The sequence below is a fragment of the Bombyx mandarina genome, chromosome 23, assembly GCF_030267445.1.
Source record: "Bombyx mandarina strain Sakado chromosome 23, ASM3026744v2".
Classification (NCBI taxonomy): domain Eukaryota; kingdom Metazoa; phylum Arthropoda; class Insecta; order Lepidoptera; family Bombycidae; genus Bombyx; species Bombyx mandarina.
In genome coordinates, this window is record NC_143229.1 from 18,488,916 (window position 1) to 18,507,570 (window position 18,655).

The 18,655-nt window shown below is 37.4% G+C and overlaps 1 protein-coding gene across 3 annotated transcripts; it reads left to right on the forward strand.

Moving 5' to 3' along the window:
- Nucleotides 1-32: 32 nt before the first annotated feature.
- On the forward strand, nt 33-16,076 carry LOC114244200 (uncharacterized). 3 transcript variants are annotated; one of them, XM_028175937.2, is made up of 16 exons: nt 33-1,870; nt 2,536-2,693; nt 3,138-3,328; nt 3,505-3,608; nt 4,086-4,206; nt 4,872-5,018; nt 6,142-6,224; nt 7,938-8,411; nt 8,739-8,868; nt 9,714-9,793; nt 11,073-11,238; nt 11,895-11,995; nt 12,772-13,307; nt 14,145-14,264; nt 14,630-14,728; nt 15,178-16,076. In XM_028175937.2, the coding sequence occupies exons 1-16, from the start codon at nt 1,757-1,759 to the stop codon at nt 15,329-15,331; spliced, it is 2,778 nt and encodes a 925-aa protein (XP_028031738.2). In that variant the 5' UTR covers nt 33-1,756; the 3' UTR covers nt 15,332-16,076. The 3 variants fall into 3 exon arrangements, with proteins under 3 accessions (XP_028031738.2, XP_089593687.1, XP_028031737.2); XM_089737561.1 differs by having other exon boundaries at nt 3,156-3,328; XM_028175936.2 differs by having other exon boundaries at nt 2,536-3,328.
- Nucleotides 16,077-18,655: the final 2,579 nt, after the last annotated feature.

An 18,655-nucleotide genomic window follows, 5' to 3' on the forward strand; every position in this document is an offset into this window, starting at 1 on the left:
CCTGAATCTCGGCCCCGAGGAAGCATACATTATATCTATATAATTATTTTTCTTATATCTAGTACTACCGAATCCATCCACTGACTCCCTTGTGCTCTCACCCAAAGACCAGTTTACGGGAGACGTAGGAGGGGGTGAACCTGGTGACTAGACACGCGGTCAACCTTAAGGATGCTTTTGTCAGCTTTGTTTTTTTGTTTGGTAGTACTGCTCGTGTTCGGAGATACCCCGCTAAACCAGAACCAGCCTTATATGGCAGTAGGACCTCTTTACTGGTGGTAGGACTGCTTTTCCTGGCGGCAGGACCTCTTGTGAGTCTACACGGGTAGGTACCACCACCCTGCCTATTTCTGCCGTGAAGCAGTAATGCGTTTCGGTTTGAAGGGTGGAGTAGTCGTTATAACTATACTGAGACCTTAGAACTTATATCTCAAGATGGGTGGCGCATTTACGTTTTAGATGTCTATGGGCTCCAGTAACCACTTAACACCAGGTGGACTGTGAGCTCGTCCACCCATTTAGGCAATAAAAAAATAAAAAAGCCTGCCAGGTCAGAATACGATACATTGCCAACCCGTCGGGCTAAATTTATCATTTGTGCAGCGTGTACGGCTGTAGTTTACATCTATATATACATATTTTATACATAATACGATGGGTTTGACTGTTGTGCGGAGTGATGCCCGTGGACGGTACGCCCCGGCGCCGGCTGCTGTCCTCTGCTTCTTTTTTTTTTTTTTGTTTCCCTTACAACTAACTAACCTAACTACAAACTAACTAAAACTATCTACAGCTACTAACTACTATTTACAAGGCAGATGGACAACAGTCAGCAAAAAATCCGGGGCTCGCCACCGGCCCCATGCTGCGGCCCCACCTCTACAAAACAGAGGGGGAGCCGCGGCACTACTTTAGGCGCTCACCCGCTCTGGGCTCCCCAGAAGGGGAAGACGGAAGCGGGGAGAGACCGACTTAAAACATTCTCTTGACGGAGGAGTGATCCACCCACGGGGTTGGTGCAATGGGTCTGCATAGGGGGCATCCCAATAAGTGGAGGGAACGATGAGTGTGAACAGCTTAGTCCCGTGGGGGCACTCGTTATGAGCATTCCCATATCACTCCGGTTAAGCCTACTATTTTGACATAGAAGGGGGTTCCAGTAGCTCCCTTGGTAGCGCCCGACCATCAGGTGGTCTGGCGTGCAATACCGACCGGAGGAGATACCTTGCATAGCAGGTGGTCGCCAAAGCCGATATGACGTGGGCGGGCATTTTCAAAGACTATAGGTATTTTCTGACAGAAATTCAATAAGTCTCTCATTATTTGAGTATTCTCAAACAAATTCTAAAAGGGCATCGATTTCGACTGCTTGATAAAGATATAAGGTTAAAGTCTCATCAGTATTGCTTCTTTACCGTTCCATACATAAACCATAACATTTATAATAAAAGAAACTATATCGGCTGTATGGGTTTAAACCCGAAGAACTACAAAATTCACAAAACAAAAACACAATTTCGCTCCTCACGTTCCCGCCAAAAAGTATAAACAGATTAAAAATCAATGTCAAAAGTCATAGATGAAACAGATTGAAATTTAATGAGAATTCGCGGGTCTAAACAAAATCATGAGTTTTGTTTATTTTAAGATCAGATTACATTCCTATTGTAGTACTTTTTAAGTTTCGTGTAATTTTGTAATGGGTTGAATTTTCCAACAAATTATGTACTAAAACATAAATGAATAAGTTGTTAAAATGAATACTAATAATCATGGTTGGACCTTATGCCCTTCCAAAAGATTTCCCGGTAAATTTTATTATTTTAACGTCTTGAATGGTGAGGCAGCTTGGAGTTTGACTGATAATGAAGTAAGTAATCATAATTTATTAAAGTTAACCATCTCTAACCAATGTTGCGTTCTAGAAAAAGCTGTTTAGTAATATTAATGGCTTTTTTTATTTATATTATGCGTCCGTAGTTTATCGTCAAAGTCAATCTATACAAATAAAATATATATTTAACAAAGAATAAATTGCGTACACATTTTCAAAATACCCGAAGTTGCAATTACATGATGCAAACAATAAAATTTGGATCGAAGGGAAAATCTTGACTTTCGTCAAATGATAATTATTAATTCAGTATTATTATTATTAAATCAGCAAATAAAACCAATAATCCTAACATTTCATCGACTATTTACAAGAACATTGTACATGCTAGACTTGTTGTATATTTTGGCCGCGAATGACGTCATACACAGTAAAGTTTCGCTCGCTCCCATTGTTTAAATTTAGGCGGTTAATTCGAAAAATGAGTATTCTGATCCCTAATACTAAAGCTACTGTTTCCTGTTACTATCTTAATAACGTTTTTGCTTTATCGAAATTCATGTTCTTTTATGGAATAACAGCAGTGTCTATCACAATAATATAAGCTTAGCAAATGTTGTCCATTTTAGCTTTGATAATTGCTCATTATAAATACATGTAATGCTAAAAGATAAACAACTAGTTTATTAATTAACTTTCAGGGTACAGCCGTGGAAAAGAATAAAGAAATACATAAAGTCACAGACAACAAGCACAATTATGCCGAACCAAGCAATCCTCCTGAAAATTCCAGACCAATGACAGGGCCAAAGTATTATCCCAAAATCGTACCAGAATTTGGTCAAGCAGTCTTCCCTAAGTATGTTCAGCCTTCTGTACCAAATATTGTTTGGACACCAATACATTTGCCAACACCTCTGTTTGCTACTTACAATGTCAAGTCCACTGAAGATAAATTGACACAAACTGAGATAGATACACATTTCCAAATCCAAAATACTAGGATCCCTCTAAATGAACGATTCATGAATTATAAAAGACCTGGAATACATTTCAATGAAGACATGAATCTACAAAATAAACCTGTTTTGAATAATGCTCATTCTCCAAATGAAACATTTGGTACATTTAGTCCATTTAGTCCAACAGCTAAATGTTTAATCAAAGAACCAATACTGAAATTAAATACTGACTTTCCTTCATTGACCCCAAAAACACAATCTCAAAACAAATTCCTTCAAGATTTTTCTAAAGTAAACCAAAATGTTTTTTTTAAAGTAAACAATAACATTAAATCCAATAGTGAAAACACTTTTGCAAGACAGGAAAATGGTAACGCTAATAATGAATCATTTAAAAACGAAGAATGTCTGATGATAAATTCACAAGGAGTACAAGATTACAAAGATCTAACGAAGTTAGAAAAACATGATCTGAGGCTATTACTGCTTGCCAAAAAGAGAGGAACATCTGAAAGGGTACATCCTAGTATTGGTAAGTTGATGAAAATTCTGTACACAACTTTAAATCATTACTTGTTAAGGAAACTTTGTGTACAAACAACTCAGCCCATTCTGTATTTTAAAAGATTATTCGAGGCTCTATATTACCTTTACATTATATTACCTTTTTTAATTCCTTTGACATGAAACAATATCATTTTATCACAGGAAAAAAAACCAAGACAGTATCGGATGAACCATCTAAACTGCTAACGTCGATGAGGGTTACGTTCAATTTAAACAATCAAGATTACAATGAAGAGGATAAACAGGTATGTTTCATTAAATTCCTGATTCTAGAATGAATTACAATGATATTTTTTTTATCCACGGAAAAAAATATCATCGTGATGTTACCGTTAATGGTATTCACAAAATAACAAGTTAAGTTAACATTAAGAATATTTATGAGACAGAAAATAATTTTTATTTTTTTTGCTTTTATGGGTGGACGAGCGCACAGCCCACCTGGTGTTAAGTGGTTACTGGAGCCCATAGACATCTATAACGCAAATACGCCATCCACCTTGATACATAAGTTTTAAGGTCTCAAGTATAGTTACAACGGCTGCCCCACCCTTCAAACCAAAACGCATTACTGCTTCACGGCAGAAATAGGCAGAGTGGTGGTACCTACCCGTGCGGACTCACAAGAGGTCCTACCACAAGTATATATTAATGTAGAGAACTGATATTTGATCTTGAGATCTTGAGAATAATATATAATCTCATTATGTCGACGTTTTCAGAACCAGAATGTGATATGGAATTTGAGGAATTTGTTTCTGGAAGACATCAATAGTTATTTTCTCATTGACATCGAAACGTTTTTGGAGAAATTGAATTTGATAGAATGTTACATTGCAGAAGGTGAGTGTGCTTAGTGCTGATTTATTACAGGTTGGGGCTGAGTATAAACTAAAACCCTTCAACTGATATATTAAATAAAACTCAATTTAATTATTACGACAATTAATGTAGATATTACAATACATTTATTTGCTTTCTTGAAGCGATCCGTTCGACTTTTATAGTCCTTTCGACTATACATATCTATTTTCCAGAAGGTTTCCGATAGAACTGTGCAACAGTGCTTCTCGTACAAAGAATACAACAGCTTTACTTCAGATACACAAAAATAGAAAGTTAATAGACAAGAATTAAACTGAAAATCATGGATTGCATAAAAATGACAAAATGTGAACTTAAAAATATAAAAATTAACAAAAAATATTGAAATGAATGTATTAATGTACCCTCTGTGTGTAATGAGTCTGAGCAGGAGTGAGTGTCAGAGGGTGTGTGGTGTGGATGTAGTCAAAAACATTAAAAGCTATATAACAAACTTTCAGACCAATTAAATATAGAAGTTCTGCATTTCTTACTGTTTAGGGGATATATATTAAGGTGTTTATTAATTTTATTATAAGCAGTGGGCAAAAGAACCAATGGATAAATTGGATTTTAAATCGGATGGTTCTACAGACATTATGATTACGTCGCCTCTTAACATAAATTATTAATCTTATTCTCAGATGAGAACCGACGTCTCCTGATACCGGAGCTGATGAGGAACGAAATTGATGCCTTCTCTAGGGTCGACGCTCGTGACATTAAAATTGTATGTGCGGCCAGGAAAACAACGCGGATGCTGGCAACACCCACACAGCAATTTATTATCTGTGAGTTTTTTTTTTCTAATATTTTTGAGACTTTTTGGCGGGAACGCGAGGAGTGAAGTTGTGTGATTTGTTTTATTTTGTCTATTTAGTGTTTCTTCAGGTTGAAATGTGTAATAATGGTGGTTTATCAACTGTTTAATATCTGTGAAAGTGCACAAATGTGGGAAAATGAAACAAAGCTGCTGGACGTAACTTCTAGGGTTCCTCCAAAAAGTCCACTGAAAAAATCTCAGTAAATGACCACCATTTTACTGCGATTATATTTCATCCCATATCATTTCATTTCATTAAATTTCATCCCAGTTGATTAATGTCTCAAATTAATCATCTTCATTTAATTTCACTCCATATTATCATTTTTCATAAAATTAAGAATATAAAGTAAAATAAGACATGACTTAAAGGTCTTAGTTACCAGGTCATAAAATCTCTTAAAAAAAAAAATATTTTTGACTTTTTGGCGGGAATGCGAGGAGTGAATTTGTGTGATTTGTTTTATTTTGTCTATTTAGTGTTTCTTCGGGCTTAAATGTGTAATAACGGTGGTTTATTAACTGTTTAATATCTGTGAAAGTGCACAAATGTGGGAAAATGAAACAAAGCCGCTGTACGTAACTTCTCGGGATCCTTCAAAAAGTCCACTGAAAAAATCATCATCAGTAAATGACCATCATTTTACTGAAATTATATTTCATCCTATATCATCTCATTTAATTTAATTTAACGTCTCAAATTAATCATCTTCATTTCATTTAATTTCACTCGATATTATCATTTTTCATAAATTAAGAATATAAATTAAAATAAGACGTGGCTTAAAGGTCTTAGTTACCAGTTCATAAAATCTAAATCTAAAAGTATAAAGTGTTCCAATTTAAAAAAGGAAAATCTTAATTTGCTAAACTCAAACTCAAGTGCATAATTATTAGTCGGTCTGATGCTGGTGTGCTTGTCACTCCGCAGTACCGATTGTTTTGTTACTGTTAGGCATTGCTGAGCCGGTAACCGTTTTCAAGCCTCGTTATTTGTGTTATCTTTGTTTTTATTTTTTGTACCTAATGTGTGTTTGGGATAAATGTTTATTATTATTATTATTAGTACTTCCGTTTCGTTATTGTTTCAGTGCAAAATAAATGGGACGAACATTTGAGAATGTCGACGAACGATCTGATATTGAACTACTGTATCGAGATGGGTCACAGAGCGGTGAGTTTGCATTGTAGATATTCAATTTTGGTAGCTTAGAAGCTGTAATGATATCGTAACGTGAATATGGACGGCAATTGGACGCTTTAAAGATAAGAATCGGCGGTTTGGACACTAGACACATACAGGATATGGTAAGAATACACTAAGACAAGAAAGTATTGCGACGGTAGCTATTGCAGAAGAGAAGACGTCTGATATACGAAAGATGTCTGAATAGTGCTAACAACACTTTCAAAATTTTACCCACACTTCACAAGATACCTTGAAGAACTAATGTTCATTGTCGATGTAGCGGCAGTCGTCGCGGCCTAAAGGATAAGACGTCCGGTGTATTCGTATGTAGCGATGCACCGGTGTTCGAATCCCGCATGCGGGTACCAGTTTTTCTAATGAAATACGTACTTAACAAATGTTCACGATTGTCTTCCACAGTGAAGGAATAACATCGTGTAATAAAAATCAAACTCGCAAAATTTTAATTTGCGTAATTACTGGTGGTAGGACCTCTTGTGAGTCCGCACGGGTAGGTAACACCGCCCTGCCTATTTCTGCCGTGAAGCAGTAATGCGTTTCGGTTTGAAGGGTGGGGCAGCCGTTGTAACTATACTAAGACCTTAGAACTTATATCTCGAGGTGGGTGGCGCATTTACGTGTAGATTTCTATGGGCTCCAGTAACCATTTAACACCAGTGAGCTCGTCCATCCAAATAAGCAATAAAATAATAATAATAAAAAGGCATCATAGAACAATGGAGAGTAGAGGTAAGGAGCGCCGTCTTGTATAGGGGGACAAGTTGATAAAGTGTCCGTCTGTAAACATCAGGTTGTTAGCGCTAGTGTAGGAGGTGGAAATTATATGAATATAGCAGTTTTGAACAGAGCGAAATGCGCTGAATTGAAGTGAAGTGTGGTAGTTTATGGCGCTATTTTTTAAATCTTTCCTTTCGGTACAGTGGCGCCACCTTAATTGACTCTCATTTAACGGACACTTTTTAATGCACTGAGATGATGCTCCTTATTTCTACCCTCCATGTGTAGAACCCAAGATATTTGACAGACGTCTGAATTTCGCTAATGACATTTTCAAAGCTTGCGTATATACAAATTCCGAACAATGAATGGCATTGGGACCGTCGGTCTATCGAGCAATATTCACAGTGGAAGACCTTCCTTATGTCATTACTTGTGTCAAAACTGGTAACCGCGATCAGACATGTAAAACCAAACAACAGAGAGTATGTACGTAATAATAATTAATGATAATAAGTGTTCGGTGTAATACGGCCGAACATCTTACTTAGTAAGCTATAACGCCACACTGCACGCTTATTTAAAGTTGCAGTTGAACAGTAGCAACAGTCGTGAAACAACCCGGTTACGCGGAAGTTGGCTCTGGTCCTCGCGACCGTAACATTTAACATTTACATTTAGTAATTAAAACATTAACATATAACAATAACATTTAGAGCATTGAACATTTGTACAACCTAGAACATTTGTAGAGCATAGAAAATATTTGTAAGTGATTGTGAATTAAAGTGAATTAGTAAAATCCAGACTTATCATTGGTGAACAACTACTGCAAACCAGCTCTGTGTCCCCACAATAAGTTTTAAAGTATGTGATATGTGGTCTAATTTCGATTGTAGGCCGCGAGAACTGGCTATATAAAAGATATGTTCCTTTATTAATTTTAATTAATCTTTACAGATACTGATAACGGATGATTCGACTCTGCGAAAACGGGCGGTAAATTTAAAAATAAAATGCTTGAACACTCAACAGATCAGTTCAGAACGAAACGACTGTGACATTCGTTTGTACAGAAATAAAAGTCAAAATGACGTCACTCATCACTCTGAAGCAACAGGGAGCTGGCGCATTGGCGATGGCGCATATAAACTGACATGCGACAATAACACTGACGTCCAAAGGAAATTGTCATTTAAAAACACGAAAGGAACGGAAAACTTCGAGTTCAATACCAACGAGATTGGGAATGAATGGAATGAACGGTTTTTGAATTTCGTTCCCGCAGACCACAGTCTAAGTTCCATAGACAACGAATTGAAAGGTTTCTCCGTGGTGAACGATTTGATCGAGCACAGATTAAGGAGCAGATTCGACGAATGGACCTGTAGCTTCACGCAGATCATGGAGAGCACTATTTTGAATATAATACAGGTAGTTTTTTTTTTCATTTCAATAACATTGGATAACGTCGGTTAACGATGGACAGCGGCTTGGTTATGTCCATGAGAGCGACGGTAACCACTCACCATCGTGTGGACCGGGGGGCAGCCGTTGTAACTATACTCGAGACCTTAGAACTTATATCTCAAGGTGGGTGGCGCATTTACGTTGTAGATGTCTATGGGCTCCAGTAACCACTTAACACCAGGTGGGCTGTGAGCTAGTCCATCCATCTAAGCAATAAAAAAAATAAAAAAAATTTGGACCTCATGCCTCAAGCAGTTCAGAGCTCTTTAATTTTTATTATTTTTTTTCCAGCCAAACGACAGACAACCTATCAATAGTTTAATAGAAGCATTAATGAAACTCCGAAATTATTGTGAAGACGAAAATATTAATAACATCATAGAGAAACTAAAGGACCTGTTCAAAAATAATTGTCAGAGAGGTATGCACATATTGACCATGTTATTAACACTGTCATCGCTGTTTTAGTACGCGCTAATGTTAAATTCTGTACCGAAGTTTTGCTGTGAACATAACAGGTGACTTTCAGTAAGTATTAATGATAATTATTAAGAAGGCATTTGAACACAATTTTCGTGTAATATTAATGATTTCGATTTAAAATCACTAGACATATTTTTTTTTATTATTATATTTATTTATAACTTCTTATACTAGAAAGTATAAAGGCGGACTTAATGCCATAGGCATTCTCTAACAGTCTACCTTAGGGGAGTGCAGAGATGAAGCTTGGTAGGTGTAGTGTGAAGGTGATATTACTTAAACATATGTGTATATGTAACATACATAATATTTATAGATACAAATATTTCTTAATGTCTAAAAACTAAACACGTATCTCTCCACATGTTGTGGTATGCGACTAATCGTTGTGTTTTCTTTTATAATATATATTTATTTTAGCCCCTAATGACGTCACACCAAACATTGTTGCTTTCCATAATACTATCATTTATTACTTAAAAAAATATATTTAAATTGACCAGAAGATTGATCATTAAAACTGATAAATAGTTTATATAATAATAAAAATATAGAAACTATAGAAATGTGTTTATGTAAGTTGTATTGAGAGAAAAACAAAACATGTGTTTATAAAAGCTATATAAAACTTTAAAGCACAGATACGTGGCGAACTCATGGTCCATCTGATGTTAAGTAGTCACCGTATTCCATAGATATGCTCCAGCTCGATACATGGGCTAAAGTATCATTTGGTTCTTTCTGTTCTCAAGTAACCATAATGTTGTATTATTATTTTTACAGGTAAAATAAAGAAAGACATTAACGGGAATGAATTTATGAAAATAATCGGCTGCGGTTTTATTTTATTAAAGAATCTACAGGTAAATGTATACGATTCGAGATGACTCTTTGGCGTAGCGGCTAGTGAGCCAGGTTTGGGAAACACGAACGCCGGATTCGAGACCTGATCAAAGGCGATGTCTTCGGTAGACCTATTAGTTTAAAACACCTTTGTTTCTAATACAAAATTACATGTACCACTAGATTTTTGTATGTATAATTTTATAAATATACCGGGTTTTTTTTAAATTGTAAATCTAAATCGTCTAGAGATTTATTTATTTAAGGATTACCGACAGGGTTTACAGTAAGACATAAAATAACATTGACATGTATAGAGCAATTGATAACTGCAACTCTAATTAGAGGCAATCACAGCATGCATTACATTAATATATCAATAGAGATTTAATAATACTAAATAATAATAATAAACTAAAAACAAAAGAAAGACAACAGGGACAGTAATACCTGAGTACTCAGGCCAAGGCTGAGGCTGAGGTTCAACAACAACTTTTTATAATTTTGTTCCTGAATATTGGAAGGGAATCACCAAATATGTCAAGGTTTTCAGCTTTTCTGACTAGATTATTATAAAGGTTAGTTAGACGAGGAGCAGGTGAGTGCTTGCCTAGATTGGTTCTGCTAAAGCGGGTGCTGAAAAGAGCAACGGGGCGACGAGGTAACCTGGATGGCACCTTCAAAGAGAATTTATTAAGGATGGATTGGGAGTCTGATAGATGTATATATGATAGACAAAAAGAAAAACAAAAATGGAGATAGCTCAGGCAGAATTCGAGGAACGTCTGCTCTAACACATTCTAAAATCTTCGATGGCGATTGCAGCGCCATCTGCTCTTCGAATAATTTTTCTATAAAAAATATGATTTGTATTATTAGGAACGTATGTACCAAGATCAAAAAATAAATTTTCTTGAAACTACTCGCGCGCCGCCTGTGGTCCGCTGCCGGTACTAAAACAGATATTTTCTGTGGCGTGCCAACCATGACTGTGCTAAGTTTTATTGCGACTTAGTAACACTGTACAGGACCAACATTATTATATCAAGGGACGAAAGTATGCAATTCGTTTAATACGTGGTATTTGTCTTTGTAATTAAAGCTCCGTTGTATTTGGTATCAGCATCAACAAATCGATATTTGTAGTTGTATTAATATAATAAATAGCTGAAAAAGTTGTCATAAAATTCTTTTAAATTTTAAACTTTAAATAGTTCTCGTGTAATGTTGCAAAAATTTCGCTTAAATAGCCTTCGATATATGTATTATTATATAAATAGGCTGCGTTGTCGTTTGCAGATATACTACGCCAACGACCGGGATCTCGAGGAAGCCTGCGAGTCCATGGACCACTTGATACGTAACATCGTGGACCCGGCCGCCGACCCGCACGCGCCCGACCACAGCGCCAGCGACGCGCAGCATCCGCCCGCCGGGACGGACGCGCAGCACGAGAGGCGAATCTGTGAGTTGTCGCATTCAATACGTCATTCAGATTTATTTTTAAGAGATTTTATGACCTGGTAACTAAGACCTTTTAGGTCATATTTTATTTTAATTTATATTCTTATTTTTATGAATTTTCTTATATTTATAATATGGAGTGAAATGAAATGACGATGATTAATTTGAGACATTAATCAACTGGGATGAAATTAAATGAAATCAGTTAGGATGATATGGTCAGATATGGTATGAAATATAATCTCAGTAAAATGGTCATTTACTGAGATTTTTTCAGTGGACTTTTAGGAGGATCCCGAGAAGTTACATCCTATGGCTTTGTTTCATTTTCCCCCATTTGTGCACTTTCACAGTTATACTAAACAATTAATAAACCACCGTTATTACACATTTAAACCTGAAGAAACACTAAATAAACAAACTAAAACAAATCACACAACTTCACTCCTCGCGTTCCCGCCAAAAAGTCTATACTTGTCTGTTATAAGATTAGAGTAGAGTAAACTACCCTATGACTGTTGTGTCGAGGGTCGCCGCTTCGATTTGCACATCTAACAAACATTCGCGTGACGAAACAGGTTTGTTTGTCCTTTGTCTGAGTTTCTATTATCTATATATGTATGTATATATTTAAACGTATATAAGTGTGTCTTACAGTCAGAAAGAAGTCAACGGAAGTGCTAAATTACGTGATGAAGCACTACCCTCAGTGGGAGAGCTGCGAGGGAAACGACGTGACTAGGGACGCTGATGAAAAGGTAATCATGAGAAACTCTGCCGGTTTTTTTTCTGCCTAAGCTGGTGGCCTTGGAAGGCTATGTTAGCGTAACCTAACAAGTAGGTGAGCTCACGGGGCTCAAACCTGACGACGTTGCTAACGAACCCTAGCAAGAGCGGTGCTTCGCTGATCTACGACCGGATCGAATTCGCGACCCAATGAGAGCTCGGCTGATCTGCAAGACTGCAGATCGCAATTAAGGGACGATAACTAGTTTTGCGAGGCCCAGTATTTTCGACTGTAACCCACAGTCGTACAGTATATATTCGCGTAACGCATTCGATGTTCTTCACGCGTTCTTCGTACCGAACGGAAATTCGTCTAAATTAAATTAAGATTCGTTGCGAAATGCGACTTTATAGCATCCGCTTTAAAGACGTATTTCATTTAAACGATCTACAAAAATATGCATGAATATATGAATTAACTATGTATTAAGACGGTAAGGAGCACCGTCTTGTATAGGGGGACAAGTTGATAAAGTGTGTCTGTAAACAGCAAGTCGTTGTTGGAAGACTCACCGAAATAGCGCTAGTGTAGGAAGTGGAAATTGTATGAATATAGCAGTTTTATACAGAACGAAGTGTAGTAGTTTATGGCGCTGTGTTTTAGATATTTCTTGCTACAGTGGCGCCACCTTAATTGGCTCCTTTTCAGCGGACACTTTTTAACACACTGAGACAGTGCTTCTTACTTCTACCCCCTCCAAAATTTTAGAGGTGAAACTATGAAACTAATGCGGTAATATTTTTGCAGGCACAAGAAATTCCCGACAGCCGGAAGGTATTCAGGGCCTTGGGTAAAGATTTGAATCACGTCAAAATAGACAGAAACAACAATATGTCTATGACCGAAGCAAATTTCGTACCGAAGACGACTCAGAAAGCTGTTAATAATATCGGGAAAATCATTGAAGATGGCAACATTGAAACGGCCAGATCCATGCTGGAACATCAAAACGATACGATTCAAACGCAGAACAAAATTGGGAAGAAAATCGATTTAAACATGAAAGAAGAGGTCAATGGAAAGAAACTGAACAATGAAGGTTCGAAATTTGAAAATTCAAATGTCATTACCGGCGCGGTTCGGTGCGATAGTGATGTGCGACTGGCGATGAACATGAACAGTTCCGATTTGAATCGAGACGATTTGAATGACGTTGATGACGTCATGTCCTTCAACGATTTATATGACAGCGGTATTGAAAACGACAGCTACCAAGCTTATTCCTTGGCCAAGTCATTTTTCTACGAGCTCAGCACGACTTTCATTGAAGTACACGAATTCATGTATGTATGAGATGTTTATTATTTCAATTGGTCTTTAGTTCTATTAGTAAAGTCACAGGAGTCCTTAGACATCATTCAATCCACGAGACTTGTATTTTGCGTCAGTAAATCAGATCAAGGGTCACGATGTACTTTGTGCTAAGTGGTTACCAGAGCCTATAGACATTACAATGTATTTGTAGACAGCGGCTTGACCGAGCGTCGGTAACTACTTACTGCATGCCCGTCTGTCTACAAAGTTAATAAAAGAAAAACGAATTCAGTCATAAATTTAGAGACATGATATTATGTTTAAATTGGAAATAGACAAGGCGGTGGTATCACTAAATGTTCTACCTATCTAACAGTATCCTTTCATATTCTTATCTCTGTTATTCTTAGTCCACTGCTCACTGACTATACTGACACTTGCTTTCCCTAGTTTAAGTCACATTTGTTATAAAATATGTCAGTAATTTCATAATACGCTTGTATGATGCACACATCTGTGGATGATGGTGTTGATTCCCACTTATTTCCCCTACCTATTCGCTGTTAGCCTAAAGGGCTATTACAGTTACGCCTGGACTGGTACGTGAGCTTATAGGCTCAACTTGAGAGTTTTCTAACATCAGTCCTAGTAAGAGCAGTGCTTTGCTGAATCCACCACCGGATCGGAGTTGCGACCCACTGAGAAGATCCGCCCAGAAACTGAGTGGGTTCTGTCGACGTAGTTTGTTGATTAATTATAATTATCAACTGCCGACGAGTGTCGATTAAAAATGGTCCCTAAAACCCTGTACTACAACAATAATAATACTACAACAATTTAGTATTTATATATTTGTAACTTTTCAGAAACGAAACCGGCTCGTTGATCCGAGACAAGGACATGGAGGAGCCGGAGAAGATGGAAATTAATAATAAAATAAGGAAGACCTTAGAATTGGTTAATAATGTTACTGGGAACTTGAAGAGGTACATTGAATTTGGTTAATAGCATGATCCGATCATGGAACGTATGTAATGTTTGTAGTCGATTAGAGGATAACACGCGGGGCGTTGGGGGGGGGTGTAAGCATCTAGACTTGGAGGTGACTGGGCGTAGGACGTGTTGTGAGTCCGCGCGGGTAGGTACCACCGCCCTACCTATTTCTGTTGTGAAGCAGTAATGCGTTTCGGTTTGAAGGATGGGGCAGCCGTTGTAACTATACTGAAACCTTACTCGAAGAACCTTACTCCCCTTTTACGATAGTCTAGTAAACCTTTGTTGTTATTAGTATTTAGGTTGTATATGTCTATTATAATGATCTTTTTGTTATTAACGAACGTAAAAATCCCAGGATAATAGAACGTGAAGACGACGGGGACAGGACAATAAGACGGTACCTCATTAAGGCGGGCATCGAAGCAACCGCTGACCGGCGAATGGACAAGTACGGGTAAGTGGAGCCGCGAACGCAGATATGTACTTTATTAAATTAAAAGATTTTTTCCTCAAGCGAGTGACGTGGCTCCGTCAGCGGCATTAACGTCGTTGATGCCCATGGACTCCGTTAACTTAACATTGGACGGCTGATGATGATTTTTACTGGTGGTAGAACCTCTTGTGAGTCCGCGCGGGTAGGTATCACCACCTTGCCTATTTCTACCGTGAAGCAGTAATGCGTTTCGGTTCGAAGGGTGGGGCAGCCGTTGTAACTATACTGAAACATTAGAACTCATATCTCAAGGTGGGTGGCGGCATTTATGTTGTAAATATCCATGGACTCCAGTAAACAATTAACACCAGGTGGGTTGGTGAGCTCGTCCACCAATCTATGCAATAACAAAACAGCAAATTGCGGCCCGTTTTAAGACTAGTAATCAAATCATCTTGTTAATTTCACAGTCAAGTCACGAAGAAATGTCTGGAGCAATGGCGCCACTCGCAATCCGCGCTGCGAGCGATGTTGGCACTGACCGATATCGTTAGCGACGAAACGTACGATTTTGATAACGCGACGAGCTCAGGTAGCGTGCAGTATATTAATATATTCGAATAATCAATCTTCAAGGCTAAGATTGTCCGGAAATATTCCTAATCGGGTTTCCGTGTCGGAAATCGCGGTTTAGAGTAGTCGGAATGCAGGCGTTTCGAACAGAATGCTCTGTATGGGGAGATATATTAAAACATGATTGAGTTTGTTAAGTGTTCGTAAAAAAAAATCTCAGCGATAATTTGGAATTTGTTTGCGTATTGCATCGTAAAAATCTACGAGCTTCTATGACGCGTCGTAAGAACTTGCTAATTGATTCGCGTCCCGCATTCCTGCGATGTTAAAGGCTTCGTCAAACAGAACGCGTAATTAGCGCGCGTCAGAGCGCTAAACTGACCGCGCTATGACGCCGAGATGTGTTGTACTACTGTGGTAACATACCGTCAAACAGAGCCCCAGCGCTATAAGTACGCAACGCTCTGTCGCGGCGTTAGGCCGCTTTGACGTCAGGCGTTGTCATTTTTTACAAATTTTATTTTAACGTCCGAGTGAATGTGTATTAAAATACTGGATCATGCCCGAAAAATTGATAGCATACGTTAGAAAACATCCATGCTTACACAATGCCATCTGAATCACTCGACATCTTAATACTTTTTAATTTTCACACTGCTATCGAAAGGCACTATGATTTGGCGAATGTTACGTTGCGTCAAGGAGCGTTGGGCTCATCTAGTCAATTTGCGTGACATGAAAAGAGCGCGACGTTAAAACGCGGCGCTAAGTACGCGTTCTGTTTGACGAAGGCTTTTTAGGATTGTGAAATTGAACGCTAATTGTGGAAAGGAAACGCCTTGATGCACGAAATCGCATTGCAGACATTCGTGTTGCGAATTCGCATCGCGCTGATTCGCAGATTTGTGTACAAACCCTTTGTTATTGAAATTCAACATATCGATATGGATGAAAGGCTATTTGGTTTAAGCTACATTTTACCAACTTTACAAGAGAGCAATTTCAAATTTATTACATATTTACAAAAAAAAAATTAATGACAAAAAAACTTCTTCAGCTGTTCGAATAGAGTAAACTTAATTGAAGTTCAATTAAAAAACATCGAACTGTTGATGCTGATACCAAGCTGATTTACTGGCCTGTGAGTCCGCGCGGGTGGGTACCACCACCCTGCCTATTTCTGCCGTGAAGCAGTATTGCGTTTCGGTTTGAAGGGCGGGGCAGCCGTTGTAACTATACTGAGACCTTATATCTCAAGGTGGGTGGCGCATTTACGTTGTAGATGTCTATGAGCTCCAGTAACCACTAAACACAAGATGGGCTGTGGGCTCGTCCACCCATCTTAAGTTATAAAAAGAAACCTTTTTTAAAAATAAATGTTGCGTATTAAGCGAAATGTAGCTTAAACCAAATCGCCTTTCGCCCCTTGATATATTTGTTTTTATTATTAAACTAATTCATAGGAACATTATATTTACTTTGTAAATTTAAAAAACTATTTTTTCTGAGTTCGGTCCCCCAGAGACGTACTCAGGCGTTTATTTTTTACAAATATAATTTGTTGGCTGTGCGTTGGTTGCTTGTTACTCAATCGGCCAGGATATTATTGTATAGTCAAGGAGTCTCTAGCCCGTGTGCGCCTTACACCATTATCATCACCCAAGCGCCCTCTGGTGAATGCGCGCTCAAATGGAATAGGTACGAATGTAACGGGTTCATTGAAAGCGCAGAGGTCGACACGATCTAACTCCTAAAGCCGCCTCTATCCATAGTTATAAGTTATAAACAGGAGTGATTGTTATAAAATAACATAAACTCCGCTTTTAAATATCGGCTCAGACACGCTCATTACGCCAATCAATTAAGGGGGTAGGCAGCGGTTTGGCTCTGTCCCTGGCATTGCTGACGTCCATGGGCGACGGTAGCCGCTTACCATCAGAAGGGCCGTATGCTCGTCTGCCTGCTCGGGCAATAAAAAATATGTTAAATATAAACAGAAAAATCTACATGTTTCGATAGTCTAGCACCACTGACCCGCTTTTTAACAAATGTAATCCGTGTTTGAAAATTTCCAAGTCTGACATAAATGACAGCTGTCAAAAATGTATCTGTCACATTGTTTTCGTATATTTTTTCTAATGAGATAACAGCGTATAAAATGGTGATAAGTTAAAAAATGTTTACCTCATTTTGTAACTCAATTTATTGTTTTTGAGAAATAAATTTACAAATTTTCGTTGTGTATTTTTTGTTTTGTTTTATTTATTACATTTATCCCGAAGTGAAGGATCCTAAAGAAATACAAAAAGAATGTTTTTGGTATAATAAGTTTATTTGAAATCACAATGTATTATAAATTATGTATAATTTATAGGCGCAATTACAATATATTACTGAAATATTAATACTAAACAATTTTATTATGTACGTACCTACATACATTTATGACTTGTGTATTATGTACGTAAATACATTTTTTTTTTATTGCTTAGACGGGTGGACGATCTCACAGCCCACCTGGTGTTTAGTGGTTACTGGAGCCCATAGACATCTACGACGTAAATGCGCCACCCACCTTGAGATATAAGTTCTAAGGTCTCAGTACAGTTACAACGGCTGCCCCGCCCTTCAAACTTATTAGGGTGTTTCCATTTTTCCACAGACGTTAATGTAACCTTGCAGGGATATCTTAATATCTATATATTAAATACGTGAAGCAAAAACTTTGTATCCCTTTTTACGAAAATTGCGCGGACGGAGGAGTATGAAATTTTCTACACTTATAGAGAATATAGAGAAGAAGTGCACAATGCTAATATTTTTTTTTAAATAATGCATAAAAGATACATTAAATCGATAAAGAAAACATTACACACACTACATACCATGTATTTGACGCACACACGCATGCATACTATTTATTGTCAAACTTTTGTTCTTGACGTCTGTTGTCAAATTGAGAATAGATTAAATATTGTTTGTCTTTGTTAATATTTTTTATAGTGTAATCTTGGCGAAATTTGTGATTATAGAAGTATAAAATACAATCATAATAGTGTATAAACTTACAATTCCAATTAATTATAGTCGAATTTCGACTACTGCGGGACCTCTATATTATATAAATACGTGTCACGTTGTTTGTCCGCGATGGACACTTAAACTACTGAACCGATTTTAACTTTTTTATTTATATAATATGCGCTTTGTTCCAACTTAGGCCATAGGATGATTTTTATTTCGATTAATGGTCGCAATATTAATTAATTAATAATAAAATGATTTCTTATGTTGATTATTGTTATTAATTGTAAGTTTTATAAGTCTAAAACAGATGGCGCCTTAAATCAGTTTTTACAGACAATTGTAATACTG